Source organism: Apodemus sylvaticus, chromosome 8 (assembly GCF_947179515.1).
Source record: "Apodemus sylvaticus chromosome 8, mApoSyl1.1, whole genome shotgun sequence".
Taxonomy (NCBI): Eukaryota; Metazoa; Chordata; class Mammalia; order Rodentia; family Muridae; genus Apodemus; species Apodemus sylvaticus.
Genome location: NC_067479.1, coordinates 85047156 through 85074518, shown reverse-complemented (window position 1 = coordinate 85074518; position 27363 = coordinate 85047156). Strand labels below are relative to the sequence as shown.

The following is a 27363-nucleotide window of genomic DNA, read 5'->3' as shown; positions in this document are numbered from 1 at the left end:
TGGACCACTGTGAGTGGTGCCACCCCTGGGTTGGTAGTCCTAGGTTCTATAAGGAAGCAAGCTGAGCAAGCCATGAGAGCAAGTCAGCAGACACCTCTCCTCCCTGGCCTCCGTATCAGCTCGTCTCCAGATTCCCGCCAGGTTTGAGTTCCTGCCCTGACTTCCTTCAATAATGTACAGTGATATAGAAGCATAACCAAAATAAACTCTTTCCTTCTTCTCAATAAGTTTCATTACATCAATGGTAACCCTAACTAAGACATGCAACTTTATGATTTTCTGCCAGTTTCCAGAGCTTTGGGATTTCAGAAATATGATTCAAAAGATTAGAGCCTACAATACATTCATAAAAATTATTTTGTTTCAGATATATTTTGCCGCCAGTATGGTATACCAATGGTGATAGTTAGCCATTCAGCACCTGGCCAAATACATATTTAGTGAACATCAAATTCTCCAGGTTAAATTCAATCACCACCATGTTTGATGGCTCATCTTGGCTATCAAGCTGACTGTATCTGGAATCAACTAAAACCTAAGCAGCTGGGCAATCTGTGAAGAATTTTCTTGATTGGATCATTTGAGGTGGAAAGACCTATGAGAAAGCCATGCCACTCCTACAGGCTGTATAAAAGACCATGGACAAAGGAAGCCTTTGTTTTTGCCTGTTTGCCTTCACTCTTGTTGGCAAGTTCAATTGTCTTGTTCCAGAGCCAATCCCAAACGGGTGTTTAAATCTAGTTTTTCTGGATTGTGACAGGGATAAAAGACTGTCCCAGGATTTCCTTGGGACTCCAACACCAGATTGGGACTTCTAAGACATCACCTAGCCCTGTGAAGTAAACAACTACGAGAACCTTGATCTTTCCTTCAGTAAAGATCCACTGTTGGACTGCCTGGCTTTAACATTTTATGTATTTTTTTTTCATTCTATCATTTCTGTTCCTTTAGAGAAATTAACACACAAGCAATCCAACAACCAATCCAACAACCTCACAATTCTTTTACTTAAATATAACTATTTTTATTGGAGATTGGTTCTAATGCTTTGAATTAATCTGGCCCCCCAAAATGGGGAATCTGTGCATCCAAACACTGAAGGTTCTTGTCCCCAATTGGTTTCAATTGGTTTTTGATAGATCAATAAAGAGCCAATGGCCAATGGCTAGGCAGATAGACTGAGGAGGGACTTTGAGATTGGCATGGACTAGGAACCAGGAGAAGAAGGAAGCAGAGATGGCCATGATGGGGAAGAAGAAAGACTAGACCTAAAGGCCTGCTGACGTGTAAGAATCAGGAAAAATGGCCACATGGGCCACTTCCCCAATTGTGTTTGGGGTAGCAGAGATGAAATATAGATTTTAAAAGATGTTAACTCAGGAGTATCAGAGGGGAGTGTTTGCTAGCAGCAGTAAGGATTAGAAATGCCCAGCAATTAAGCTAGTCACATGTATCAAAATTAAGCTTTTGTGTGTGTGTGTGTGTGTGTGTGTGTGTCTTTCTTTTGCAAATCCAGAGAGCTCCTGTGCAGGTGAGAGGGGCTCATTATGTTGTCCAGGCTAGCCCCAACACCTGTACTCAAGTGATTCTTATGCCTAAACCCTTCAGGTAAGGGTTGGACTAGAGTGCCACACCACTACCCAGGTATCACAATTAATTACTAATATTCCACTTTTTTATACAAGTTAATATAATTAGAATTGAACATATCTATATTCTTAGTGTGTTTTTTGGTTTTGAGGTTTGGGGATTTTTGCTTGTTTGTTTGGTTTCTGTCTCTGCCATACTAGCAAAATGAATACCCTTTCAACCAGAGGAATTTGGCTTTTCTTAAAAGTCAATACATTCCAAACACTTTGCCACCCTTCATATCACCTTTTTGGACTTCCAATACATATAAATTGGTACCTTTCCTATTTATATTCCTATTCTAATACTTCTTTTTTTTTATCTTGTCTTTCATTGATTTTTTTTCTGTAAATCTTGTTTAAGACAGTCTATCATTTAGCCTAGGATCACCTTGAATTCTTTTTTTGCTTGGTTATTCAAAAAGAGGAAGGAAGGAAGGAAGGAAGGAAGGAAGGAAGGAAGGAAGGAAGGAAGGAAGGAAGGAAGGAAGAAAAGAAGAGAAAAGAAAACAAAAGACAAGACAAGACAGGGTCTCACTAAGTACCCTTGGCTGGCCCAGTGCTACATAAACCAGCCTGGCCTTGAAATCCCAGCGGTCCACCTGCCTCGGTCTGGTTCCACCCCTGCTGGGATGAAAGGTGTGCAGCATCACATTCAGTGTCTTGATACTCCTACTTCACTCCCAAGCCTCCTCTGTCACCTCTCATTTTATCAAGCTGGAAATAAACCCAGAACCATCCTGAATCCGTGCCCCAGGCACAGCTCTTTATTACTGAGCTACACCACCACTCCAATACTGTGCTCCAATTCATTCGTTTTCCTTTCAAAACCATCTCTTCTGAATCTATTCTCCATGTGTGGGTTTAGTTCTAAAGAACTCCATCTCTAAACCCATTCATTTCATGTTTACATACTTCGATTCATAACATCTGGTTTGGTTTCTGATGACCACTTCTGTTTCAATAGATCTTTAAAATAGTCATTTTGAAATCATTCTAATATTCCCATTAGATTCTCAGTGAGTTTGTCTCCCAGTGACTGTACCTATTTTCTAAGGGTCTTCCTTCTTTCCACGATTTCAGGCTTTCTCCTTCTTCTCCTGGTAACTGTGAGGCAGGTGACCATAGTTACAGAGCCCATGACCTCCAAGCTCAGTACTCTTGTAGTAGGTGACAGTAAGGGAACTTACAGTTCCTGATGCCGAGCCATCTGGCAGTAGGGCCACTTCTGTCTTCACTTCAGGTCCACAGCTTTATACAGCAATAGTGGAGAGCAGACGAGCTCAGCCTTCTCTCAGACAACCAAACCCGGGTCCTCGTTTCACCCAGGGTATCTGGCTCCGGATGTCCGGCCATGGTATTCCCACCATGTTCCTAAACCCACAGTATAACTCTGCATTTCATCCTCATCATTATCGTTGGAGACGTTGACCTTTTTTAATTTTAGGGGGCCTGTTTGTTTTTTAAGGGTTCTATGGCACAGAACCCTCCCCCCCCCCCCCCCCCGACCAAATTTACTAAATTACCTAGGCTGGCCCAGACTTATAATCCTCCTGCCTCAGACTCTCTTGTGCTGTTAGGACTTGTATATACCACCAAACCTACCTCTTGCTATTTCTGTTTCTTTTTAAAATTTACTGGTGAAGAATTTGGAGTTGAGTAGGACATCATCACAAGAAAAGCATGATGATACTAGCGGCTATTCAACATTTTAGATTTATTCAACATTTACTATGTTTTATATTTACTTTCTTCATACCTAACAATCGTATGAAGTAGATACTCTTACTAAATCCATTTAGAAGTGAGAAAAGAGATGCACAAAGCAAGTAAACAATCTTCCCAAGATGATCATCTATTAGGAGCAGGAATCTCACCAAATATCTTGATTCCAGAAACCACAACCTTACCCACTATTTTCCACCCTGACTAGAACACTCATTATAACTGTTTCCTTCACACATACACACACACACACACACACACACACTGATTATGAGCATTCTGCACAGAGACAGGTTTTTAATCAAAAAAGGAAAATAGAGTCTTATTCCAGGATGGTTCAAGCTTACCAGTTTTAATGCCAGTCTTTTGCTAGAGCCCTTTCCATTTTCCTTGAGCTCAAGCATTTCCAGGCCTATCCCTGGATACCTGGGACTAGTCACACAACTTAGTTTGTCCCTCCCTCTCTCCCTCCTTCCCTCACTCCTACAACATTTACTGTACTTAAAAACCAGAAAAAGACCTTATGCAAGCTGTCTCTGGAAAAATTTGTTTTCTATTCCTTCATAGCCTAAAGCCTAAAGGATTAAACTGTAAATATAAGGGAAAAGTTTGTAGCTAGAACTGGCAAACTTGACTTTAGGCCATATTAATAAAGGTATAGGGTTTGGTAGGGTTTAAAAGGGTGAAGGGTACTTATCAGTCCTACTCCAAACAACAACAGATTTTTATTGACTAGTTATAATGACCAGACATGGCACAATACACTAGAGACTTTTTTGGTCTGAATGTATTTTCCTCATTTAATCCTCTTTGCAGACCACTATAGGAACCACGTGCTCACTGTATTAAGATTATCTTTTAGAGAGTTTTCCAAAGGGGGAAAATGGGTTTTATAAGACATCACTAAAGTTCTTCTCTGATTACCTGTGACTTATTTTGGATTATGATGCAATTTTAAGACACAGGATGTACTGTGACGTAGGGGATGAGGAAAAGAAAAACAGAAGTGTGTGAGTGAAATGCTTAGGAACCAGTATTTGGGAAAAGCTCAGTGTTTGCGGGTTAGAAACTGCTGTTTCCTTTTAAGTAATAAAAGATATGACCCTTTAGGCCATATTAATAAAGGTATAGGGTTTGGTAGGGTTTAAAAGGGTGAAGGGTAAAAATATGTTCCTTAAACAACCTTTTTTAGTGTGTGTGTATGTGTATGTGTTCAGTTCAGTGTACCTATAGAGGCCAGAAGACATCCTTAGGTATCATCCTTGGGAATGTAGTCAAGCTCCTTTGACACACCATCTCTCATTGGCCTACAGCTTGCCAATCAGCCTACAGACTCTGTCTTCACCTTCCCAGTGCTGCTTTTGAATGGAAGTGCACCACTACATGGCATTTCTACATGTGTTCTGGGCATCAAACCCAGATCCACCTGCTTACAAGGTAAATGTTTTACCAACTGATACATCCTCCCCATACCTTCTGGACAATCTTTGATCATTTATGTCAGAAAGAATCACAATAGTTCGCTTTTAGGATTCAATCTTTCCTAATACCAAGTTCAGAGCTTTCAAGAAGTGTTTACTCTAATGATTAAATAGTGCTGTGTCTACAGTAGATAAGGCAGAACTTGAAATTGGAGGCACAGAATCTACTTAGAAAGCTAAGAAGAAATCTAAGCCAAGGTAAAGTCTAAACTTCAGACAAAAGGAGGTTAGTAGTGCTACTAACTGATATGAGAACCACTGGAGAAGGCCAAGATTTAGGACAAGAGATGGATTTGCTTGCATATGTGATCTTAAAGATCAGCAAACTTAGAGAAACTCAAGAGTTAAAACTAGCTTCTGTACACAATAACAGCCTGTAAATCCCAGCACTGTTGAGGTAAAAGGAGGAAGACCAGAAGTTCGAGGTCATTCTTGGTTCCAAATCAAGCTCAAGGTTAACCTGGGGTACATGAGATTGTGAGACCCGAGAATACAGAGGTCTCACACATGAAAATGCCCAAAATGCAGCCTAGACACATATTACCTTCTACTCCAGTCAGGCCAGGCCGTCCCCAACAGAGGCCTGCCTTCAGAATAATTTCCCTGTAACGGTGGGTTCCTTACTTCCCATCTGGCTAACTTCTAGTCAGCTTAATCATGCCCAAGTTTCATTTTTCACAAGTGCAATTTAGTTCGCCGCAGAAGAATAGCACCTGGATCTTACCTTTTTCTTTCTTCATACCCAGTTCCTAGCACCATGCCTAAAATAGCGCATACTTGAAAGACAGACCAAAGGAACAGACTGGGCATGTGTTCAACACTACTTGGAAGGTGCTGTGCCTTCTTAGAGGTGACCGCTGAAGCAGTGAAGCTTGGATAATATTTCCAAAGGAGAGAAAAGAAAACTGAATAGTCCTTGTGTAAATGTCTGACACTCAGTTTCTTTCTCCTCAAATCCACCTGAACACATGTTACAATCTCGTTCTTTGAAATTTTAGCAACGTCTAGGCCCTGAAAAGCAATCAGCCTAACAAACCGTAAGACACAAACTCTTGTCAGATGGGAGCCCCCAGAGCAGTTTCTCACTCTCAACAATACTGATAATGTTAGCTTGACAATCCCCATCATAGACGGATGTCTTCTGTACTGTTAAGATGCTCAGAAACACCATTATACATTAGTGGGAGTATCATGATGGGGGACAAAACAAGGAAATCTCTACAGCTGTCAGATGTGGTGGTTTACAAAGGAACTCACTCTATAACCTTGGTTGACCCGAACCTGCCTCTGCCTCCAGACTGCAGGGATTAAAGACCTGTGCCACCATGCCAGCTTTTTGCTTGTTTTAAATTACATTTAGTCGTTTGTTTATTGTCTGTGTACGTGAAGGAGTGCATACCAAATGGGCTGTCTTAGCAAGGGTTTTATTGCTGTGAAAAGATACTATGACTAAGACAACTCTTATAGAGGAAAATATTTAACTGGGGCTGGCTTTCAGAGGTTTAGCCCATTATCGTCGTGGTGGAAAGCATGCTGGTGTGCAGGCAGGCATGGTGCTGGAGAAGAAGCCAAGAGTCCTATTCTTGATCCATAGGTGACAGAAGAATACTACTGCACTACGCCTACTTTGAGCTCACCCCCGTAGTGACACAGTTCCTCCATCAAAGCCACACCTATTTCAACAAGTCATACCTCCTAATAGCACCACTCCCTATGGGCCACGCATTCAAACACACACGTGTCTGGGGGCCATTCCTATTGAAAGCAGCACGTGGGTCCTGGATCTGGATTAGCACAGGTCGTCAGGCTTGGTGGCAAGCACTTTCACTCTCTGAGCCATCTTACCAGCTCTAGAGCAGCATCTTTAAGCTTCACTCCCCTACTTCACCAAAACTTAGCACCAAGTTTTGCCAAATGTTTCTTCGAAGATAAAATTCCCCCTAGTTACAAATCACTTCCTAGGCTGGAAGGATGGCTCAATGGTTAAGAGCAAACTGCTCTTCCAGAAATGCTGAATTTGGTTCCCAGCACCCACATCTCTTTAGATCCAGTGCATCCAAAGCCCTCTTCAGGCATACAAGTGACGCACATTCACACCAACACACACATATACACATAAATAGACATAAGAACTATTTTCCTAAAGATAACTGACAACTCACAAATTCCTAAATCCTTTTCCTAACATCTATAAGTCATTTTTATTAACTTACAAGTGTCCTCCACTGACTGATTCTATACATCAAACTTTGCTTACAATTTATGCTGTTTTCTTTAACAGTTAAACAAAATTGGTAGAAATCTCTTAACTGCCAGGAAAATCAGAGTAATTCAGCCTAAATGCATTATCATTCAGCAATGTTGAAAGTAAAACTAATAAATGGAAGAACAGTCAACTCAAAGGTCTCTGCATAAAATTAAAGAGCTTTGTCCCCATAGTCAAAATAATTAATCTTTTAACTTCACCTGTACAGAAAGCAGTAGGTTAGCATTATGGAAAGTGAATTTTATTCGTCTAAATTATTTACAATTTTAAATAGACAGATATGTGGCTGTTTCATTTTTGGTAAAATTGATGTAATTATAGGAATGGTCTTATCAGGTTATTATAGATTTGAGTTAAAATATGTAGAATGCAGAAACAGCACCTGGCATATACGTATCTAAGTGTTAAACATTACCATGGGTCATTTTTAAAGCTATATAAGCAAACTGAAGCATGTCTTTGATGTTGTGTAAACACACAAGAACCAAACTTGAATTCTGATGCCCTAGGCTCGAAATTTCCTTCCTTAAATGTTATATCTGAGCTTCAATATCCTTACCTATAAAATATGATTAATCCCTGCCTTACTTTCTGCCTTAGGTTTCTTTATGTCATTACTTCAAATGGTAAGTGCTGTTAAAATGGATCATCGTTATATATAAAGTATTGTTTTTATTAAAAGAAAATCTAAGGAGACAGTATCTGTTTATTTAGTGGGGCGGGACCAGAGGACAACAGAAGAACAGAGTAGGTTCGCTCCGTCCACCACATGGGTCCGGGAATCTGACTGAACTCATCCGACTTGGCAGCAATGCCTTTATCTGCTGAGCCATCCCACCGGCTCAGATAATCTACAATTTAAAATAAAACATTCTCAGTTTTTTTTTAATGTTTTACATTTGTAGTATCAAACATGCACAATAACTAGGCATACACTAAAGCCACTAAAAGGAATTTAGTCATCACCCATTCCACTAAGAACATGATTTGGGACACCCAACTAACCTTTCCTTTTCAGTTGTGAATTTCCTTTTGACCATGGAAAAGATATGTTGAAATAAATGGAATTTGTCTTGTATAATGAGTAATATCCCCACGGTTTTAAATCAGTTTGATGCGTCTATTTTTAGATAGCAAAATCACTGCCTTCCAATGAGCACTTCAAAGTCATCAGACACTGAGTGCACTGGACTTTATACTTATTAGGAAGAAAAATTTTTTTAACAAACGGCTTTTTATAAGTGAAAGTTGCAACGTCGATTACTTGTGCATCAGGTGTTGGGAGAGAGAGCTCTTTGCTCCAGCCAAATATGCAAAGAAAAAAAACTTTCCTAACCAATTAGCCTCTGAGGTGACTTGGGGGTCCCTGGTATGGGGTCTCCAAAGATGATTTCAGAGAGCTGATGGAAACGTCCAAACACTCTTCTGCAACGCCTTCTGAAAAATTCCAAGAATGTTGTCTTTTACCAGGGTCCAGGAGGCGCTGGGAGCCTTCCCGCTAAATACCCTAGGAAGGATGCAGCTTCAGAGAGGTCCTTTGGGGTCGCGGTAGCGCGGCCCGCTAGGACTAGCACGTGGCGCCAGAGGAAGGCTCAGCCCCCGGGCCAGCAGCTCTGATTGGCCAATGGCTGCCGGGGCCAAGAATGCACCTGAGCAGAGTCCAGAACAAGAGGGCACTGAGGGAAACAGCAGCCACGCGGGCAACTCCCCGAGCTTGCAGATCCTGCGCGTTGGCCCCACGAACGCGGCCACCATCCAGCGGCGCCAGCCCACATGGGCCTTGGCTCGCTGCAAGCGCCGTCTCCCTCCTCCCCCACGTAGGGCAGCTCTCACCTCAGCGCTTGTGGCGCTTCCACCTTGAGCTTTTTGGGCTTCGGCTCGTCCGCAGCTGCCATCTTCGCACGCTCACCGTAGTTTGGCTCTGCCGCGCGTCCCGCCCCTCAGCCCGGGGCCCCGCCCCCAGGGTCGTCACCGCCCCTTTCCACTAAGCCCCGCCTCTCTGAACTCCGCCCAATCCGTGACTCTAGTCCATAACCATTGGTTCTACGCGCGTCTGAAGTCCCGTCCCTCCAGGACCTCGATTACTACGGTAAGGGACCCCAAACGGAGTTAGGCTGCGGGTGAGCGCCTGCACTCAGAGTGTGCCAAGCCTCCTGTTCCTCCAGACTCTGAGTACTGCGGACGGTTCAGGTCCTCGACCTCTGGAGACACTGTGCCTCTCCCTGAACGCCTTTCGGCTCGTCGTGCCTTTCTAGTCCTGCTGACCTCCTTGGCGCCTCTGAAGCCGCTAGTCAGGCAATCTGTTGGGCACTCCAAGCGCGGGGTCCTCGCGGCTTTCTCTGCTGCTTCAGCTTCGGTTCATAGAGGACCCGGCACCGAATCACTGACTCGCCCAGGTGTTGGGGTGAGTGCGAGGGCGGGGAGTCTCCGGGCTGGGGCCCTCTCAAAAGCCCGGGAATAGACCGCATAGCTCCGGCTCGGGATTATAGCCTGGGCTCCAGGAGCGTTCCTGCTGCTATGCACCAGGGCCGCGCCTCCCCCGCACGCCCCGGCTTTCTAGCCAGCTGGGCCGGAAGGGAGCGGTGCACCTGCCACGTAGGGTTCTTGGACCCCACGCGCGGGAAATGTCATCTACAGTGAGGTGGAGTACCGACGACTTGAATTTGCCAGCCCCCAGGTTTGGCTTTGGAGGGCAAATCCTCTGATGAAGCTAAGAGATCGCTCTTTCTAGGGTGGTGCCTGGGTGTAGCTAGCCTGGGATGGGGAAACCCTGAGAAGGGTGTTGCAGCTTCACAGGAGGCAGGTGACAGGGCTGGAAACTAAGGAGGTGGCCTGGAGTATGGAGACATAATGAGGGGTGGGCTGATTGAATGCCCTGGATTTGTTTGATACTGAAGCTTTAACTTCCTGGTTGAGAAGTTGGGTCACTGTAAAACTCCGGCGTTCTCACAGGAAAAGTTTTGGGTTTTTTGTTTTTGTTTGCGACCTTTGGGATTTTTCGACTTGGAAACACATTACACAGCAAAAAGGAATTTTCTTCAGGCAAATGTATAAATCTCCTTTCCTTGTATGGAAAGAAGAAAATGTGCCCCCTTTTTTAGAGAGGACAGGACCTTTTATCTACCTTCACACTACTATTATCTTGTTTGTCGGTGACTTCCTGTTTTTTAAACATTTTTTTCTGGATGTATTTATTTGTTTGTTGTACGTGTATTGCATGCTACAGTACACATGTAGAAATCAGAGGACCACTTCTGGGCCACAATTCTCTCCTTCCACCATGAGGATCTTAGTGATCAGGTCCTTAGGCTTGGTAGCACTTATTATTATTATTATTATTATATTCTTTATTTACATTTCAAATTATCTCCCCTTTCCTGGATTCCCCCTTCCCGAAAGTCCCATAAGCCCTCTTCCCTCTCCCTGTTCCCCAATCAACCCCCTCCTGCTTCCCAGTCCTGATAATTCCCCTATACTGCTGCATCGAGCCTTTCCAGGACCAGGGGCCTCTCCTTCCTTCTTCCTGGGCATCGTTTGATATGTGAATTGTGTCTTGGGTATTCCAAGCTTCTGGGCTAATATCCACATATCAGCGAGTGCATACCATATGTGTTCTTTTGTGATTGGGTTGCTTCACTTAGGATGATATTTTCCAGTTCCACCCATTTGCCTAAGAATTTCATGAATTCATTGGTTTTAACAGCTGAGTAGTATTCCATAGTGTAAATATACCACATTTTCTGTATCCATTCCTCCGTTGAGGGACATCTGGGTTCTTTCTAGCTTTTGCTATTTTAAATAGGGCTGCAATGAACATAGTGGAGCATGTGTCCTTATTACATGCTCCCTCTGGGAGTGGGTTAATGGGGTCTTCCGGTGATGAGCCATTTCAGTCTCCTTAGTTTTACCTACTTGCTGCTTCTAGCTAAGAACCACATTGCAATGCTTTTGCCAACGTCCTATTGAGTTACCACTAAAATTACTTTAACCAAGATCACCGATGTCCATTTAACATCAAATATGACAAGCATATATTCTCGGTATGGATTTAAAAAAAAAAAAGTCTTGGAGCTGGAAAGATGGCTTGCCAGTTAAGAGCACTAGATGCCCTTTCAAAGGACCCAGGTTCAATTCCCAGCCCTCACACAGTGGCTAACAAATATTTGTAAGTCCAGTCCCCTGGGGACCCTACTCCCTCTTCTGGCCTTCTTGGGCACTGCACATACAATGCACTGATACAAATGCAGACAGAGAACCCATACAAATAAAATAAAAACGTAAAGAACAAGACAGCTTGTGAAGCAACAAGCTATTGCTTGTTATTAAATAGAACCCCCTATTTAATGCATAAGACATAGATATACTTTAAATAGGCATATGGGTTTTTTTTTTCTAATTTGTGTGGCCATGGGTGGGAGATGATGCAGAGAAGCCAAGTTCAGATCCCATTACACACATTGGGTGGCACTTAACAACCAGTAGCTCCAGGGAATCGGATGCACTCTTCTGGCCTCTGCAAGTACCTGCACTCACATGGCATATACAAACAGAAATACATACAAAATTAAAGTTTAAAAAAGTTGGGTTGTGAGCTGCCTGAGATAGGTGCTAGGAACTGAACTCTGGTCCTCTGCTGAAGCAGTGTATGCTTTTAATCCCACCCCCTGTATCTCCAGCTTCAAGAGATCCACTGCCCACTCCTGGCCTAAAAATAAAAAATTAAATAAAATGTGGGAAATGGCTTTACATTACACTGAGAACAATAAACAAGGCAAGCCTTGCCCCATGACCAGTGGCTGTTTTCAAATCCTCAACTTTCTTCCAGCATTTCTTCAACCTTAAGAGTTGCAAAATTTGTTTTGGATTTCATTCATGTGTTCTCTTTGTATGTGTAAACCCTGAAGATTCCAGTAGTTCACTATATTTCTCCTATAACAGGGGTTGCTTCCTACTGTGTTTGTATTTGCAACTGAATAAAAATATAGAAATTTTTAGTTCATCAAATCCCCTAAAGTATACAGTTTGTTGAATGGGGAAAAATGGTTAAGATTCTGGTTGAGAATCAGAGGAGCTAAATTCTTCTTGGGTATCATTTCATATTTGTGTATGTGTATGCCTGTATGTGTTCATGTATGTGCACCTGTGTGTGTGTGTGTGTGTGTGTGTGTGTGTGTGTGTGTGTGTGCAACTGCAGAGATCCCCATTTGTGTGTGGCAGTCTCACTGAACCTAGAGTTCACTGACTAGGTAGAATAGCTAGCCAGAAAGACTGTCTGTACTTCCCAGTCCCCAACCCCTTACTCCACTGTCAGAGTTACAGAAAGGAACCACAACTCCTGTTTTGATATGACCCTGGGGATCCAAATTCAGGTTCTCATTCTTGCATGGCAGGCAAGACCTGACCATCTTCCCATCCCCGCTCTCTCACTGTGTATAAAGGCTGTCTGTGCCTCCATTATGCTCTGTGGAGAAGGAACCTTGGGTGTGGTGAATGACTGTAGTCCCTGTTGCTTAAGATGCTGTTGCAAGGGATAGCTTAAGGCCATGAGTTTGGCAACATAAGACCATCTAAAAAGAAAAAGACACACTTGCCTTCCAAGTCTATTTTGACTTTTAAAATTGTCAGGGAGAATGCACACATAAAGAGGATTCATGGAGCAGTTACACTACAATCAAATCTCTGATGAGTGTGTGCAATTCAGAAGTCTCTCTCTCTCTCTCTCTCTCTCTCTCTCTCTCTCTCTCTCTCTCTCTCTCTCTCACACACACACACACACACACCACAGTTTATGGTTGTGGTCCCTGTGTAGTTTTCTAAGAAACTTCAATAAAGCAAGGAACAACATAACTGCAGCTCTTGAAAGCATAAGTGGCTGAAGAAATAGGCTAAGTTTTTTCTGCGTCATGAGGTGTTACTTATGTCCATTAGGCAATTGGCCATAATATGGATAGAAAAATTAAGATCTCTTTTCTTACTATAGGAGGTTAAAATAGGTTTTAAAACCAAGTGCTGTTGAGTGCTGGAAGTGTTATGCTCTCGTCTCAGCACAAAGGATAACAACAGTAAATCCAGCGGCTGGTTTGACTACCCAGTATTCTGAAACCTGAACTGCTGCCAATAAAAACAACTTTGGTGGAAACTTTCCTGGAAAGAATTTTTCACCAGATTAAGAAAGTGAGTGGAAATCTAGCCTTAAAATAAAGAAACCAGTCAAAACAAACACTTAGAGAGTGTTGTGATAATGGAGCGCTGCTGAGTCCAGGGAGCTAGTGGTTTGACATAACCTGTGTCACTTCTTTTGTTTCTACTCTAATCCGTTAAACTTTCTCAGCATTAAAAACAAAAGTATGTTGTGGTTTCTATATGGAGCATATCCTTCAACTCTTCCCTTTAAATGAACACATTGACTATCTATAGTGATATCACCACCAGATATCAGTATAATTGTGGCCAAAAGCAACTTGCAAAAGAAAGGATTTATTTGGCTTATACATCCTGATCACAGATGCTCATTGAGGGAAATGACATCAGGAAATGAAGAAAGTGCAGGGGCAGGAACCATAGAGGAATGGAGGGACGCTGCTTAGTGGCTTCCTTAGCCTCGCACATCACCCAGGAGCCTAGGGGTTGCACCACCCGTGGTGGGCTGGGTCCTACAGTAATCATTTATCAAGAAAATGGCCAACAGATATGCCCATAGAATAATCTAATGGAGGCAATTCCTCAATTAGACTTTCTCTTGCAGATTTACCTATATTGTGTCACGGTAACAGACAATTTATATTGTCAAGGCAATATGACAAGGAATTTTTTTCATACAATATATTTTTATTCTTTCTCTTTTCCCTACACAAGTCCTTCCCTCCTCCTCACCTACCCAACTTTATGTTCTCTCCTTCCAAAAAGAAAAGGAAGAAAGAAAATCAAAGAAATAAAAAACACAGTAAGACAAAAAAAATAGCAAAACAAAATATTCTCTCTCTCTCTCTCTCTCTCTCTCTCTCTCTCTCTCTCTCTCTCTCTCTCTCTCTCTCTCTCTCTCTCTCTCTCTCTCTCGCACAGAGTCATCCTCATGCTGGCTAACTACTGTGGATGGTGCCTGCCCTGCCCAGTAACACATTATTGGAGAAAAACAATTTTCCCTTTTCTAGCATATATCAGTTGCAAACAAGTTCTTGGTTAGGGGTAAGACTTGGTGCCTGTGTCCCTTTCTCTGCCCTGGGATTTTGTCTGGTTTGAATTTGCAGAGGTCTTTGTGTGATGTCAGAGTCTCTACGAGTTCATATGCGTATCATCTCTGTTGTGCCTGGAAGATGCTCTTTCTTTCCTTGAAGTTGTCCACCACTTCTGGTTCTTGGACTCTGTCTTGTCTACATAGTTCCCGGAGTCTTGAGAGGAGGGATATGATAAAGACCTCCTGGTTAGGGCTGAGTGCTCCAAAGTCTTTTGCTTGTTGTACATTGTTCAGATGTGAGTCTCTGCATTAATTACCATCTACTGCAACTGTGCATTTTCAGTGTACAGTAAGTATAACACCCTTTTTTTTTTCCTCAGAAAATGATCCACAGTCTATTTCTCATCAACTGTTCTGGTGACATATTTCTAGAAAAACACTGGAAGAGTGTCGTAAGCCAGTCAGTGTGTGACTATTTCTTTGAAGCTCAGGAGAAAGCTGCTGATGTTGAAAATGTACCACCCGTCATTTCAACCCCTCACCACTACCTCATTAGTATCTACCGGGATAAGCTCTTCTTTGTGTCTGTGATACAGACTGAAGTGCCACCTCTCTTTGTAATTGAGTTTCTGCATCGAGTTGCTGACACTTTTCAGGTTTGTATCCAATATCCGTCAAACCGTCATAACTAAATCACCCAAGATAGTTCAGGCAGGCAGACAGACAGACGCACGCGCGCGCGCACACACATATGCATGCTTTTATCTGTTACTTAACTTTCAGAGGTGTCTAACACAATCTCATAAACACTTGCAGAGAGCGTACAGTAGCACACACTGCTGCTTGTTGTTATATGTGACAAATCGTATCATGAGGAAGCAGGAGTGCCCTCCACTAAGCACTCTCTGGCTCGTCACAAGGTTCTTAGTGATCATGAACTCCTTTATATTTATATTTTCTATTGTTTTGATGAATAAACCAAATAGCTAAAAGCGTTGTATGTGTTTGGGTGTGGGTTAATCAGGGCAAATGAAGTTTATCGCTCACATTCCAGATTAAAGCCTCAGTACTTTCTGTCATGATATATAATAGGAATCAGCTCAGTATAAATACAATAAGAAAGTATTGAAGAGAAATTTTAGGACTTCCATAGAGAATTTTTTCAAGTCTATATATTTTTAGCACCTTAAACCATGCATTAAACTACTTTTAGTTTACTCTTCAGAACAAAGGGTATTATATAAAAGCAAGCCTTCCTTTCTGCTTTCTCTTGTTCAATATCATGAATATTTTGTTAGGACTACTTTGGTGAGTGTTCAGAGGCTGCAATTAAGGATAATGTGGTCATAGTATATGAGCTCTTGGAAGAAATGTTAGACAATGGATTCCCACTGGCTACTGAATCTAACATTTTGAAAGAACTGATTAAACCACCAACAATTCTACGTTCTGTCGTCAATTCTATTACAGGTATGAAAAATGAAAACACTCTGCTAGGAACTGATCCATTGAAACTGTATATGCTCATATGACAGACTGTTAGGGTAGTCTACTTTGGCCAAAATTAAAGTTGCCAATAATGTTTAAATGAATGTGTATTTCCATTCCTTTTATTTTTCTCTCTATCTCTCTGTCTTGGTATGTGTGTGCGCACATGAATGCATGCCTGCACACATGCCATAGCATGCATATGGAGGACAGAAGACAGCCTCTGACAGTTGGTTCTGCCCTCTGCCATGTGGAATCTAGAGATTGGATCAGGTCCTCAGGCATGGCAGCAAATTCCTTTACCCAATGACCCATCTAACCAGGCCCCCTTTTCTTTTAGGGGTGAAGAAAAATAACAAAAACAGATAATATGAGGTCAGGTGTAGCTCACATGTGTAATCATATCACTTAGGAAGCTAACCAGGGAATTGATAAATTCAAGGCCAATTTGGTATATAGAATGGGAAATATGTTTTGTTTTGTTTTGTTTATTGAAAGAGGTTCAGTCTTGAAGGCCAAAGGAGTTAGAGTATATCATTTTACTATTACTGAATTCAATGCACAATACTTCAAAGAAAGAAAAACTAATAAAATAAGTAGAAAATTAGTTTATTAGTAAACCTCATGCATATTGGGCTTTATGCTTTTTTTTTAAAATAAGCTTTCGCCGGGAGATGGTGGTGCACGCCTGTAATCCCAGCACTCTGGGAGGCAGAAGGAGGTGGATTTCTGAGTTCGAGGCCAGCCTGGTCTACAGAGTGAGTTCCAGGACAGCCAGGGCTACACAGAGAAACCTTGTCTCGAAAAAACCAAATCAAAAAGAAAAAAGAAAAAAGCTTTCAATTGGATTTAATTGTAGGCCATACATAGAAATTCAATATATTCAGATCATCCTTTGATTAAAAGTCTTCTACAAAAAGTGAGTTTGATGGCACAAGCCTTTAATCCCAGCATTCAGGAGAATTTGAGGCCAGCCTCGTCTACACAGTGAGTTCCAGGCCAGCCAGAGCTACATAATGGGACTCTATCCAAAAGAAAAAAGGACTTCTAAAGGAAGATTCTTATGGAATGCTATATACAACTCCAGCCATACCTGTGGTCCTTTTAACATCAGGGAATTACACTCTGGGAAAAATAGTTTAAATATGTAAGCATTTTAAAGAGCACTTTGATATTTCATGGACATTGTAGTGAGACACTGCAAATCTCTTACAATACTAAGTGTGTTTGGTGAGGGAAACAGCACAAACTCAATAATATATGCAAAAAGAAACATGCTAAAATGCTTACATTGACTGTCTGTAGCTAAGAAGCCATCCTTACTTCTGCCTTATACATTTTAAAATATGTATATGAATGTGTGTGCGTTTGCATGGAGGACATTAGGTGTCTTGCTTTGTTGCTCTGACCTGAGTCCTTTTTTGAGACAAGGTCCTGGAGCTAGGTTGGCAGCCAGCAAGCCCTGGCCATCATGTCTCAATTCCCACAGTACTAGGATCATAGATGTCTACATAGCCATACCCACCTTTTTATGTGGGTGCTGGGATCTGGCAGGTCCTCATGTTTGCATAGCATGCACTTTTATCCACTGAGCTATCTCTCCAGCCCATTTCATATTTTTTAACTTTTAAGGAAAAATGTATTTGATAGGAAAAACTTACTGTGTGTAATATAAAACTATAGCATGAGTTAATGACATATAAGAGAATGGTTCAGGCTGGATGTGGTGGTGCACACCTGTAATCCCAGCTACTAGGGCAGCTAAAGAAGAACAGTTGTGACTTCATAAGTACAGAGGAGTCTTGCTTATTAAACTAAGGCCCTGATTCTGTTTCCTAGTAGCAGACCTATGTACATATACCAAAGAATGGTTCAGTAGTTGAAATAATCTTTCTTGAACTATCAAGTGACTGTAGCACAGGACCCAGCAGAATCAGTAGATTGTGGAATAAGATAGGGAAATAAGAACATTATGAGAAAAATACACATAAAATGGGAGACTGAGCTGTGCTAGCCCCTCTAGCAGAAGTAGAGCTGTTCAGAATTGAGCATTGAAGGACACATGGAAAAGGCAACATTGGGCTGATGTGATGGCCAAGCCTCTAGTCCAGTAGGACAGGGAACTGAGATTGGAGAACACTTTAGCCGGGGCTGAGCAAAACATTTAACTGTTGTTCAACATGTGTTACTTTTAATTTAAATGTAAGTTAAGCAAATTGTTTAGTAAATCACAGTGGAAGGGTTTCTGTTTGGATAACCATATGTACATAGTTTGCCAGAAGCTAGTCAGATACTGGATGGACATTAGTGATATTTCAGCAAAAATGGTATACTGACCTTAAGAAAGGTATTGGGTTTGTTTGTTTGTTTTGCTTTGTTTTGTTTTGTTTTTGCTATGCTAGGAACTGAATAGAGCCTTGCATGTTAGAACTACATTCTCAATAGTCTACGGTTGTTAAAGTGGAAATAAACAAAAATATCTTCTTCGACCAGGAACTCCACAGAGAGGGGCAGCCCCTCATGTAGAATTCCCCTGAATACCCAAGAGCCAGGTTCTGAAGTCTTCTCAGTGGAGACTTCTGGCCAGCACGGGTGTGAAGTAGCCAGCCTTCTTTTCATTGCTGGGAGCAAAACTCTTTCTTGATTAGACACTGGAATTAGGTTTCATTACTGCTAATAAACAGGAAGCAAAAGATAAATGAATGCATTTATCTTGGTCTAACAGGTAGACAGAGAGGTACATGACCTATCTCTGGCCTCTTGAGTGGAATATGTCTCCAGCAATTCTAGAGCCCATCACAACTGCTATAAAGGAAAATCCAAACAGTAAAGTAGAAGCTAAAGCATTCTTTTTTTTCTTTTCATAATAACTTTTCTAATAACCATTGCACACACCCACTTTGCCTTCTTTTCTAATTTCTAGGCAGTAGTAATGTTGGGGATACACTCCCCACCGGGCAGCTGTCCAACATCCCATGGCGTCGAGCAGGAGTAAAGTATACAAACAATGAAGCCTATTTTGATGTTGTTGAAGAGATAGATGCAATTATAGATAAATCAGGTAATTATGTACATGTGGTCTTATGGGGGGAAAGAACTTCAGTTAATGCAAGTTGAATTGAAAACTGAAATCCCTTGGCAGGGAGTTCTCAGCAAAGAAACATTCCTTTTCTAATGATGTATACATCTTTTTGTTCTGTCAAAAAGTTACATATAATTATCATAACCACTAGTTGAGATGTTGCCAGATGTTTTAAGTTACTCATCTAACAGGTATTACATATCCCTGGCACCCATGCTTCTCCACTCTGTACAGTGCTTCTGCTAAAGGCCTCTTCTAGTTGGTTTTAACCAGAGAAAACATTGGTGGTAAATATTAGGATCATAAATTTTTATTTTTAAGACATCTCATTGTATCCTCACAATTTATACATAAAGTAGCTGAGACTCAGAACTGTGTATCCTACTCAGCATCATACAACTAGTTGGTGCACGGGAGTGGATGACACTGTGAATAACAGTATTATCTTGTCCGCTTTCCAATATAACCTAACCCTGTAGCTTAGTCCATAGTATGTGAAACCTGCTTCATCTTCAAATTCTAAACTTCTGTCCAAATAATCCTTACAAGACTGACTTGCTAAAGGTTTGATCTTTCTTAGAATTATACTCTACTAGTTAGGTATAGCCAGTGAGAACACTGTTGAAACTAGTATAATAGATCCAAATAGATCCCTGTCCTCTCACCTGTCAGTGAGGTGCAAAGCCTGTGACTGACAACCAGAGTGTATTTCCATTACTCAGGATATAGTGACAGCTCTAGAGAAGACTCAGATTCCACTAAGGTTATCAGCTTTTTATTTCTTTATTTAGGATCAACAGTCTTTGCAGAAATTCAAGGGGTCATTGATGCTTGCATTAAGCTGTCTGGAATGCCTGATCTCTCTCTCTCTTTCATGGTAAGTTTTGATCTGTTCTATAGTCCCTGTATGCATAATACATTTGAAATGCTAAATGCTATGATAATTGCTGAAATAAAATTGGTATATAAAATTTTACTTGTGTTGTATCTATGTGTGTTTGACTTGGCGTGCATTTGCCAGGGCAGACGTGTAGAGATCAGAGGACAACTTCCAGGATGTGGATCCTAGAGATCAAACTCAGATACTCAGTCTTGGTAGCAAACACCCACTACCTACTAAGTCATCTCTCCAGCCCTGGAGTGTGTATATTAGGTTACAAAGGATTATCTCAAAAATATTCCAAGCACAGCTTAACAGACAGTGACTGACATGTTGAACATGGCCTTGATGGAAAGGTCAAGGAGAGGCCTTTACCTAGAATGTGCTAGAAGTAGCTCAGGATTTGCTGTCTGGATTTTGTGTCTCCATTGTAATTTTTACTGACTATTTGCTTTGCTTGTGTAAAGGGACATTGATAGTTTGCATCATATTAGATTCAGCATGACACACGTCTACAAACAGCAAAGAGAAATGTGTTCTGGTTCCATCTCTATTCCCAGTGTCTCTTAACTCTCTTGAAGCTCAGTCTTCATTTACAGGATACAGAGAGTGCTGCTTACTTTCCTCCCCATAGTTTATAACCACAAGTAATGTGTATAAAATGTTTGCAAATTGTAAAAGGTTACAGGGCTATAAGGTGATTTTGATGTTGTCACAATAAATTCTTACCCAGCTTTTATAATGGCTTAGGGAGTATATTAATTCACACTATTCCTAACATATAATTCATTAATGTAAATACTGTTGTCATACTACTTATACTCTGTGCATACGGCTTTTCTTTTCCTGACAGAATCCAAGGCTCCTAGATGATGTCAGCTTCCACCCATGCATCCGGTTCAAACGCTGGGAGTCTGAAAGAGTTTTGTCATTCATTCCTCCAGATGGAAATTTCCGACTCATATCGTATCGTGTCAGCTCACAAAAGTAAATTGATGTATCAGCCAGAATTTGCAAACACAGACAGATAATCTGAATAGAACTCCCAGTTCTTGTTTGATCTTTACAGTTTAATTCTTGAGTTTACCAATGCTTCCTTTACCCTGGCTCACCTGGAGACCTAGTGAAAACTGGTAATGATATATATCCAAAACAATTAGTGTTTCTGAACCTGGAAGTGTAGAGAGGTAGTGAGAGAGAGTAAGTTAAAATCTATGACTAAGACCAAGCCTTTGGAATGTGCATGACCTGGGCAAACCATGAACTCAGTGCCTTAGTCTGCTATGGTCTGTAAACTAACAAGGCAGAATACCCTAAGACATCCCCTAAACTACCTGCTTCAAGTCACTGTTCTCTACGTTTGGGGGGTCAAAGTGGTTCTTGTTTTAAAGCAGTGTCTTATTTGTTACCCCGGCTAGCCCCAAACTCTAGATCCTCCTGCCTCAGCTTACTGAGTGCTAGGATTGTTAATATGTGCCACCACATTCAACTTGCATTGAATTTTAAACAGTTTAACATTGTCAGCTATAGCTAAGTTGTCCCTTAAAATTTCAGAAAGCATTTGGGTAATAAGATAAAACTGAAACCTTTTTCTGAGAAAATATTTTTTTAGTGCTTTAAATTCCTTTAATGGGTTCTTTTCAGCTATATCCCTTTATCCCAGTTGTTTATGTGGAATTTGAAGGAGATTTCCGTTTGGGTTTATGTAGTTGTTACCAACCCATACAGTTCTAGCACAATGGTAGCAGAACATTGCTGTCCTCAACCCTAGTGCATAGGCCTAATCTGCTAGGACTTATGGCCCTGTGGCACAGTCACAGATATCATGAGACATACACTACATTTGGAGTTGTCCCGTACCTTTCATAATGTACTTTTGTATTTTTCTGTGTCCTTTTTAGTCTAGTGGCAATACCAGTGTATGTGAAACACAGTATCAGCTTTAAGGAAAACAGCTCTTGTGGCAGGTTTGATATAACAATTGGACCGAAACAGAATATGGGAAAAACAATTGAAGGAATCACAGTGACTGTTCACATGCCAAAAGTTGTGCTGAATATGAACCTGACACCAACGCAAGGCAGCTATACGTTTGATCCAGTCACCAAGGTATGGGCACTTTGAATCAAGAATGAGCAAGGGCTCTGCCATGTTGTGTGGTTGTGGGTGGAGGTCACAGCAGTTAGGAAGCAGGGGCCTTGCCTGCTTACACCAGATTCTAGCCAAGGGCTTTCAGAGACCTAGAAGAGATGGTTTTCTCTCAGCTCCCTTGCTTCCTTAGGTAGGAAATGTAAGTCTTCAGCAGAATAGAGTACTTGATAAATGAGAAGTTGGGTTTGGATTTGGTTTGGATTTGGTTTGGTTTGAAATCTTACTTGTAGTCCAGGTTGGCCCAGAGCCACTGCCTTTGCTTTATGCTTAGTTAGAAGCATATGCCTTAGCAGAGAAGGTATGGGTTTTGTTTTGTTGGTTTGTTTTTAAATAAACTCATAGAGCATATTTTAGGTAGTTGTTTTTTGGTTTTGTTTTATTTTGTTTGAGACAGTTTCTTGATGTAGTACTGGCTGCCCTGTAATTTGCTATGTAGACCATGCTGGCCTGGAACTCACAGATACTACTGCCTCTACTTTCATAGTGCCTAAGTTAAAGGCATGGGCCACTATACTTAGAGCCTTAAAAGACCCTCTAACCTTGGGGCTAGAAAGGTGTCTCCATGTCTAAGAACATACACTGCTATTGTAGAACACTCAAATTTGGTTCCCAACAACCACGTTGGGAACACAACTGCCTTCAACTCTAGCTCCAGGGAATCTGATACCCTCTTCGGGCCTCTGTGGGTTCTGTACTCACATGCACAAACTCATATAGACACAGACATACATATAAATAAAAATAATTTTAAAAAAAGAACATGTAACATCTTAAGAATTCAAAGAGCCTTTCCAGGGACCCTGTAGATGTGAGCAGGTGAGTGAGTCCCCACCCTCAGCCCTGACCTGAACTGGAGTCTTCCTTATATCTGGGACTCAATGCCACACAGGTGATTTTGCTTGAAGAATGGATTCTGTTTAGTGATTAGAACATAAGCCAATTGTCTATTCCAGGCTTGTTCTGTTTTCTAAGACACTACTTCATTTTGTATAGTTTATAGCATCTAAGCTATAGCATTTTGTATAGTCTGAGCATGTCTTTAACACAGTTCAGATATTTTCTCTTGTCTCTTTAAGGTACTGGCATGGGATGTGGGCAAAATTACTCCACAAAAGCTCCCAAGTCTTAAAGGACTAGTAAATTTACAGTCAGGAGCACCCAAGCCAGAAGAGAATCCCAACCTCAACATACAGTTCAAGATCCAGCAGCTTGCTATTTCAGGTATCGATATGTTTGCTGTGCATCATGGGGAAACGGGCTAGGAGTTTGGAAGAGTACTAACAGCTCACCCTAGAAGGAGCAGCAACTCCAGTTTGCCTTCTGTGTAGCTGGTCTCCAGGCAGCAGCCATCTGAGAACACAGCTTATCTCATGCTGTCACACATCCCTCGCCTCACCTTCATTTAAGAGCCAGAGAAGCTGTCATTTGTGTTCATAGAAAGTGGAATGAGCTAGTTTCATGAGCATGTTTCCGGCCACTGCAGCATCTTAACTAAGGCCATGTTCCCTGAAGTACAGCGTGCATGTGGGTGATAGAAAAGGGATATTGTTTCCAAATGATGAGTGGATCCCTGTGCAATGTCACATCTAGGGCACAGTGTTCATTGCTAAACAAGTACTGCATTATTTCTCGGGTAGTAATGATTCATTTCATTCTTTTTGACACAGGCTTAAAAGTGAACCGCCTGGACATGTATGGTGAGAAGTACAAGCCATTTAAAGGAGTCAAATACGTCACAAAGGCGGGGAAGTTCCAAGTGAGGACGTGAGGAGAGGCCAGACTTGCTCAAGATCAGTTTGTTTTTCAAGTGTCATTGCAATTTATTACTATTAGGTACCAAGTGGGTGGGAATAATATACAGCATTTGTGTCAAGCTACCCTGCTAACAAAGTTGCTTAGTAATCAATGTAGGGTTCTTAAGGAGCTTTAAGCTAAGGAACGTTTTCTAAAGACTTAGCTTATTTTGTATCTTTTCACTTAGGAAAAGGTTTAGATGATTTCTTCCATGGGGGCTACCAGCTGAATGCTGCACATTGTAACAGTCAAGGCAGAAGGCTACAGTGATAACCTCTCTCCTAAAGCAAGCAAATTGGTCTCATCTACCAGCAAGAACTGTCTCAGTCTGTGATGTGTCAGGTGCAGCCAAGTGTCACACCTTCTGATCTTAGCCATCTCAATCAGTGTCTGTCCCAAGAGAGGAGATTGCCCCACCCCAAGAAGTTTACAGAAAACTGCCTCTTCAAGTGTTTGCCTTACTCAGCTTTTCACTTGTGCCATTAAGCAAGCACTGTAGCAAAAGCCACCTCCACATGGCCCTGGCAGGGAGCACTGCAGCTCCGTGCTCCATTCTCACTGTACTTGGTATTATATTTTTTATAAATAAGATTTTTATGTAAAGCTCAGATTTTGATTTACAAGGACCTTGCTGCAGTAAATATTCCATCAGTCTTGTGCCACCAGTTCAGCCGTTAGATAGCACAGTCAATCATTTGCATCAAAAGGGCAAATACTTCATTAAGATAATGAAAGGGAACACTACTTCTGCTGCTAGGGAATTATTGCAGGCACAGGTGTTTGTGCTTTTAAACAAATTAAAATAGTAAAAGAGAAAATCAAGCAAAACATTCGCCATTCTCATGTTTTATTAAAGCTTTATTTAATGCCACTAACCTAGTTAGCTTGAAACCCTAGTTTAGCAAAAGGAGGAAAACATGCATTTCACTATGTTACTCTCTTCAACCTTTTATCTTTTTGTGTTTAAGTAGTTGAATTTGCCTGTGCGCCCTACATACTATGTAGAGCTCAAGGCCCTTCCAAACTCCAGTCAAATTCAAACGAAGCACTTAAGTCTCTTTGCTGTACTATGTGCATGGAAGAACATTACACTGAAGGACAAGGTCCTCTGTAGGGATTTATACTTATTGGTCTTCATGCTTGGAAAGCCAGTCTGTGACTCAGGCCACTCTGTACCTTTCGCTTGGAAATCATTGTGCAATGACAAAAGAAAATGAAGACAAAAGTGCTTGCCCTCCCTAGCCCCCTTGTCATCCTCTGTTCCTCCTTACCAGGCTAGGTCATGGCCTAGGCTCACTCCGCTGACTGTGCAGTAGTACTGATGATGCAGTAGTACTGCTACTGTGACCCCCCCAACTAAGAAGGCCAACTGTTGCAAAATGTCAAGTAGACTTTTCTTGAGTAACCAATCTCAGACTGGCAATTGTATTTTAAGTCAAAACATAAAATATCTATTCCCTTTGACTAAGTTTGGCTATCTAGTTCTAGTTTTAGTAACTTGTTCTTTTGCCTCAAAAGCCATCACAGCAGTTTTAGTTCTTCACGGTCCTTTATCTCACAACCATACCTAGACTGCACAGCTTCCCTCCTGTGAAAGTCTATACCAAGTCTCTTGTCTCTAGGATTTTCTGCTAAAATAGCTAAGCAGACTGAATTCTTATACTGTTAAATTATTCTATTTATTAATTTGACAGAACCCAATAAGCCCTTTCTCTGGTTCTGGTTATGATGTCAATAAATATATGAGAGCAACCAACCAATTTTTTAAATTTGATTGTTGATGGAATATTCTCATATTCAGGCTATATTAACGCTGGCTGCACTGGATCAGTTTCTTCTGTATCATAAAATGATACAGTTGCTTGAAGAACATTGAAGGGGCCCTCTTCCTGAATAGAGCATATTCACAGCCATTCATCTTCTGGTCACAGACCACGTGATAAAAATGATCAAAGCTACGTTCTTTACCACTTCAATATAGACCCAGGAATACCCAATATTAAAAGATTTTTCAAACATGGAGTTCTGGTTAATCAAGTATATTCTCCTATTTTTTGTTGTTCTTAAGAAACCATAATCCAAGAGTAAAATAAAACAGATACTTATTTTCTGTGTGAGGTAACCCTTCTCCCCACCTCCCATTTTCTCCCATTGGAATTCGGCTAGTAGCTTCATTTCCTAATGGTGCTACAGAAGAACCCTGGAAATACACTTGTCTTATTGTCCTTAAAAGCAACTGGCTAAAACCACAACTAACTGCAGTGTCTGCGGCACACAGTGCTAGTAGACAAGGTAACCAGCAAGTGGAAGAGGAATCAGAGACTTCTGAGTCCACCCAGCAGCCATGGACACAGCTGTCCACCTAAGTCAATGCAATGAAAAACTTACCCTGAGGTATTATTTAACATATTTTTTTCTGAATTCAGTTCCAGAAAATTAGGCAAAAAACATGTTTTTTGTTTTAGTCAGTGTGTCCTCAAACAAGAGAAGGACTGTGTCTTCAAAGCTAGTTCTGCCTCACAGCCATAGCTATGTACTGGGGTTGAAAACAAACAAAAGTGTCCCTCACATTTCACAACTTTGGCTTTTTAAGGGACAGTGGTGGTCTCGAGTAATAGCTAAAATCTTCTAAAACGAGGGCATCTCTAGCAAGAGGTGACCTACATTTGGCTGCTTTGCCCACTGGTAACTTGTGAATTCTTCTCCTTCTAATGAATTAGAATACATTAGCTAGAATTGTTGCCAAGATTGTTCTTGATCACACAGACCCTCTTATGTAACTACACTATTATGTAACTCATTTAAAGACTGAATAAAGTCATTAGTTTCCAGACCTTGAGAATTAGCTTCAAAAGAAGTCTGACCTAAAGTTGTTAGTAAAATAACCTCATTTAGAGCATTATTCATATAAATGTACTTTATTGTTTTAAACAGAACAAAAGAGGCAGAAAACATTTGCATATAAGTCCTAGCTTATAGTTTTTAGTGGTGCCATCTCTAACACGTCATTCAGGGACTGTTCCCTTTTGCCTCCTTGTACTGTAAGCACATCTGGCAGATATGTGTCTCCAAGACTAGAAGAACTTGGAGAGCAAACATGATTTTTCTTAGTTCCTCTAAGTAATCTTTAGTAAAACAAAAGATGATCTTTGGCATAGATTCATACTTTAAAGGCATTGATATGCATTTATATCAGGTAAGCAACTATACAGATCTGCTGAGAGTTTTGAAAAGAATCTCTTATCAGCTGAAAGGAAATAGGGAAGCCTGAGTATTCAGGGTCAACTGAAGATTTACAAGTTCAGTGTTGGGATTGAACATACTGAATGTGGGAAGAACATCCGGGAAGAAGGTCTCACTCCTGTGTTCATCTGGTTCTTCATTTCTGAAAGAAGCATTCATGTGCTGGGAAATGGTTATACAGCTGGGATAAATGCAAAAAAGAAAAGACACTTTTTCACTAACTTTGCCCAACAGGAAGCATGCCTTTCTGATAAGTAGATACCATATTCATTATTCTTGAATACTTCATATTTATGGAAGGATGAAAAAGGCTTGGTTGTAGTTGGCTAAAAGCAACCGAACACTATATTTCCTACTGATTTTTCCCTAGCAGCACCAGAAGTATAATCTGCAAATGCTATTCTCCCTTACACAAGAAATACCTTTCAGACAAGATTGCCTTTCCATTCAA

General features: G+C 41.2%; 2 protein-coding genes and 1 long non-coding RNA gene across 5 annotated transcripts in view; 1 reads left to right on the top strand and 2 right to left on the bottom strand.

The window, feature by feature from the left end:
* Adk (adenosine kinase) overlaps positions 1–9047 on the bottom strand; it is a 400912-nt gene extending 391865 nt beyond the window's left edge. Inside the window, exon 1 of the mRNA XM_052189863.1 lies at positions 8934–9047. Coding sequence (XP_052045823.1) covers positions 8934–8995 — 62 coding nt within the window. The 5' untranslated portion in view covers positions 8996–9047. The remainder of the gene's footprint in view (positions 1–8933) is intronic.
* On the bottom strand, positions 7789–8924 carry LOC127690503 (uncharacterized). Its single transcript, XR_007979155.1, has 2 exons — positions 8437–8924; positions 7789–7951 (listed from the first exon to the last, which is right to left on the bottom strand). It is a non-coding gene; the product is annotated as an uncharacterized LOC127690503 (long non-coding RNA).
* Positions 9048–9133: 86 nt separating the features above from the next.
* On the top strand, positions 9134–25691 carry Ap3m1 (adaptor related protein complex 3 subunit mu 1). Of its 3 annotated transcripts, none has more exons than XM_052189860.1 (9): positions 9134–9189; positions 14655–14930; positions 15573–15744; positions 18686–18823; positions 19636–19721; positions 20578–20711; positions 21626–21833; positions 22952–23096; positions 23543–25691. In XM_052189860.1, exons 2-9 carry the CDS (start codon positions 14658–14660, stop codon positions 23641–23643), a joined length of 1257 nt encoding a protein of 418 aa, XP_052045820.1. In that variant the 5' UTR covers positions 9134–9189; positions 14655–14657; the 3' UTR covers positions 23644–25691. The 3 variants fall into 3 exon arrangements, with proteins under 3 accessions (XP_052045820.1, XP_052045819.1, XP_052045822.1); XM_052189859.1 differs by lacking the exon at positions 9134–9189 and adding an exon at positions 9196–9504; XM_052189862.1 differs by lacking the exon at positions 9134–9189 and adding an exon at positions 9554–9777.
* Positions 25692–27363: the final 1672 nt, after the last annotated feature.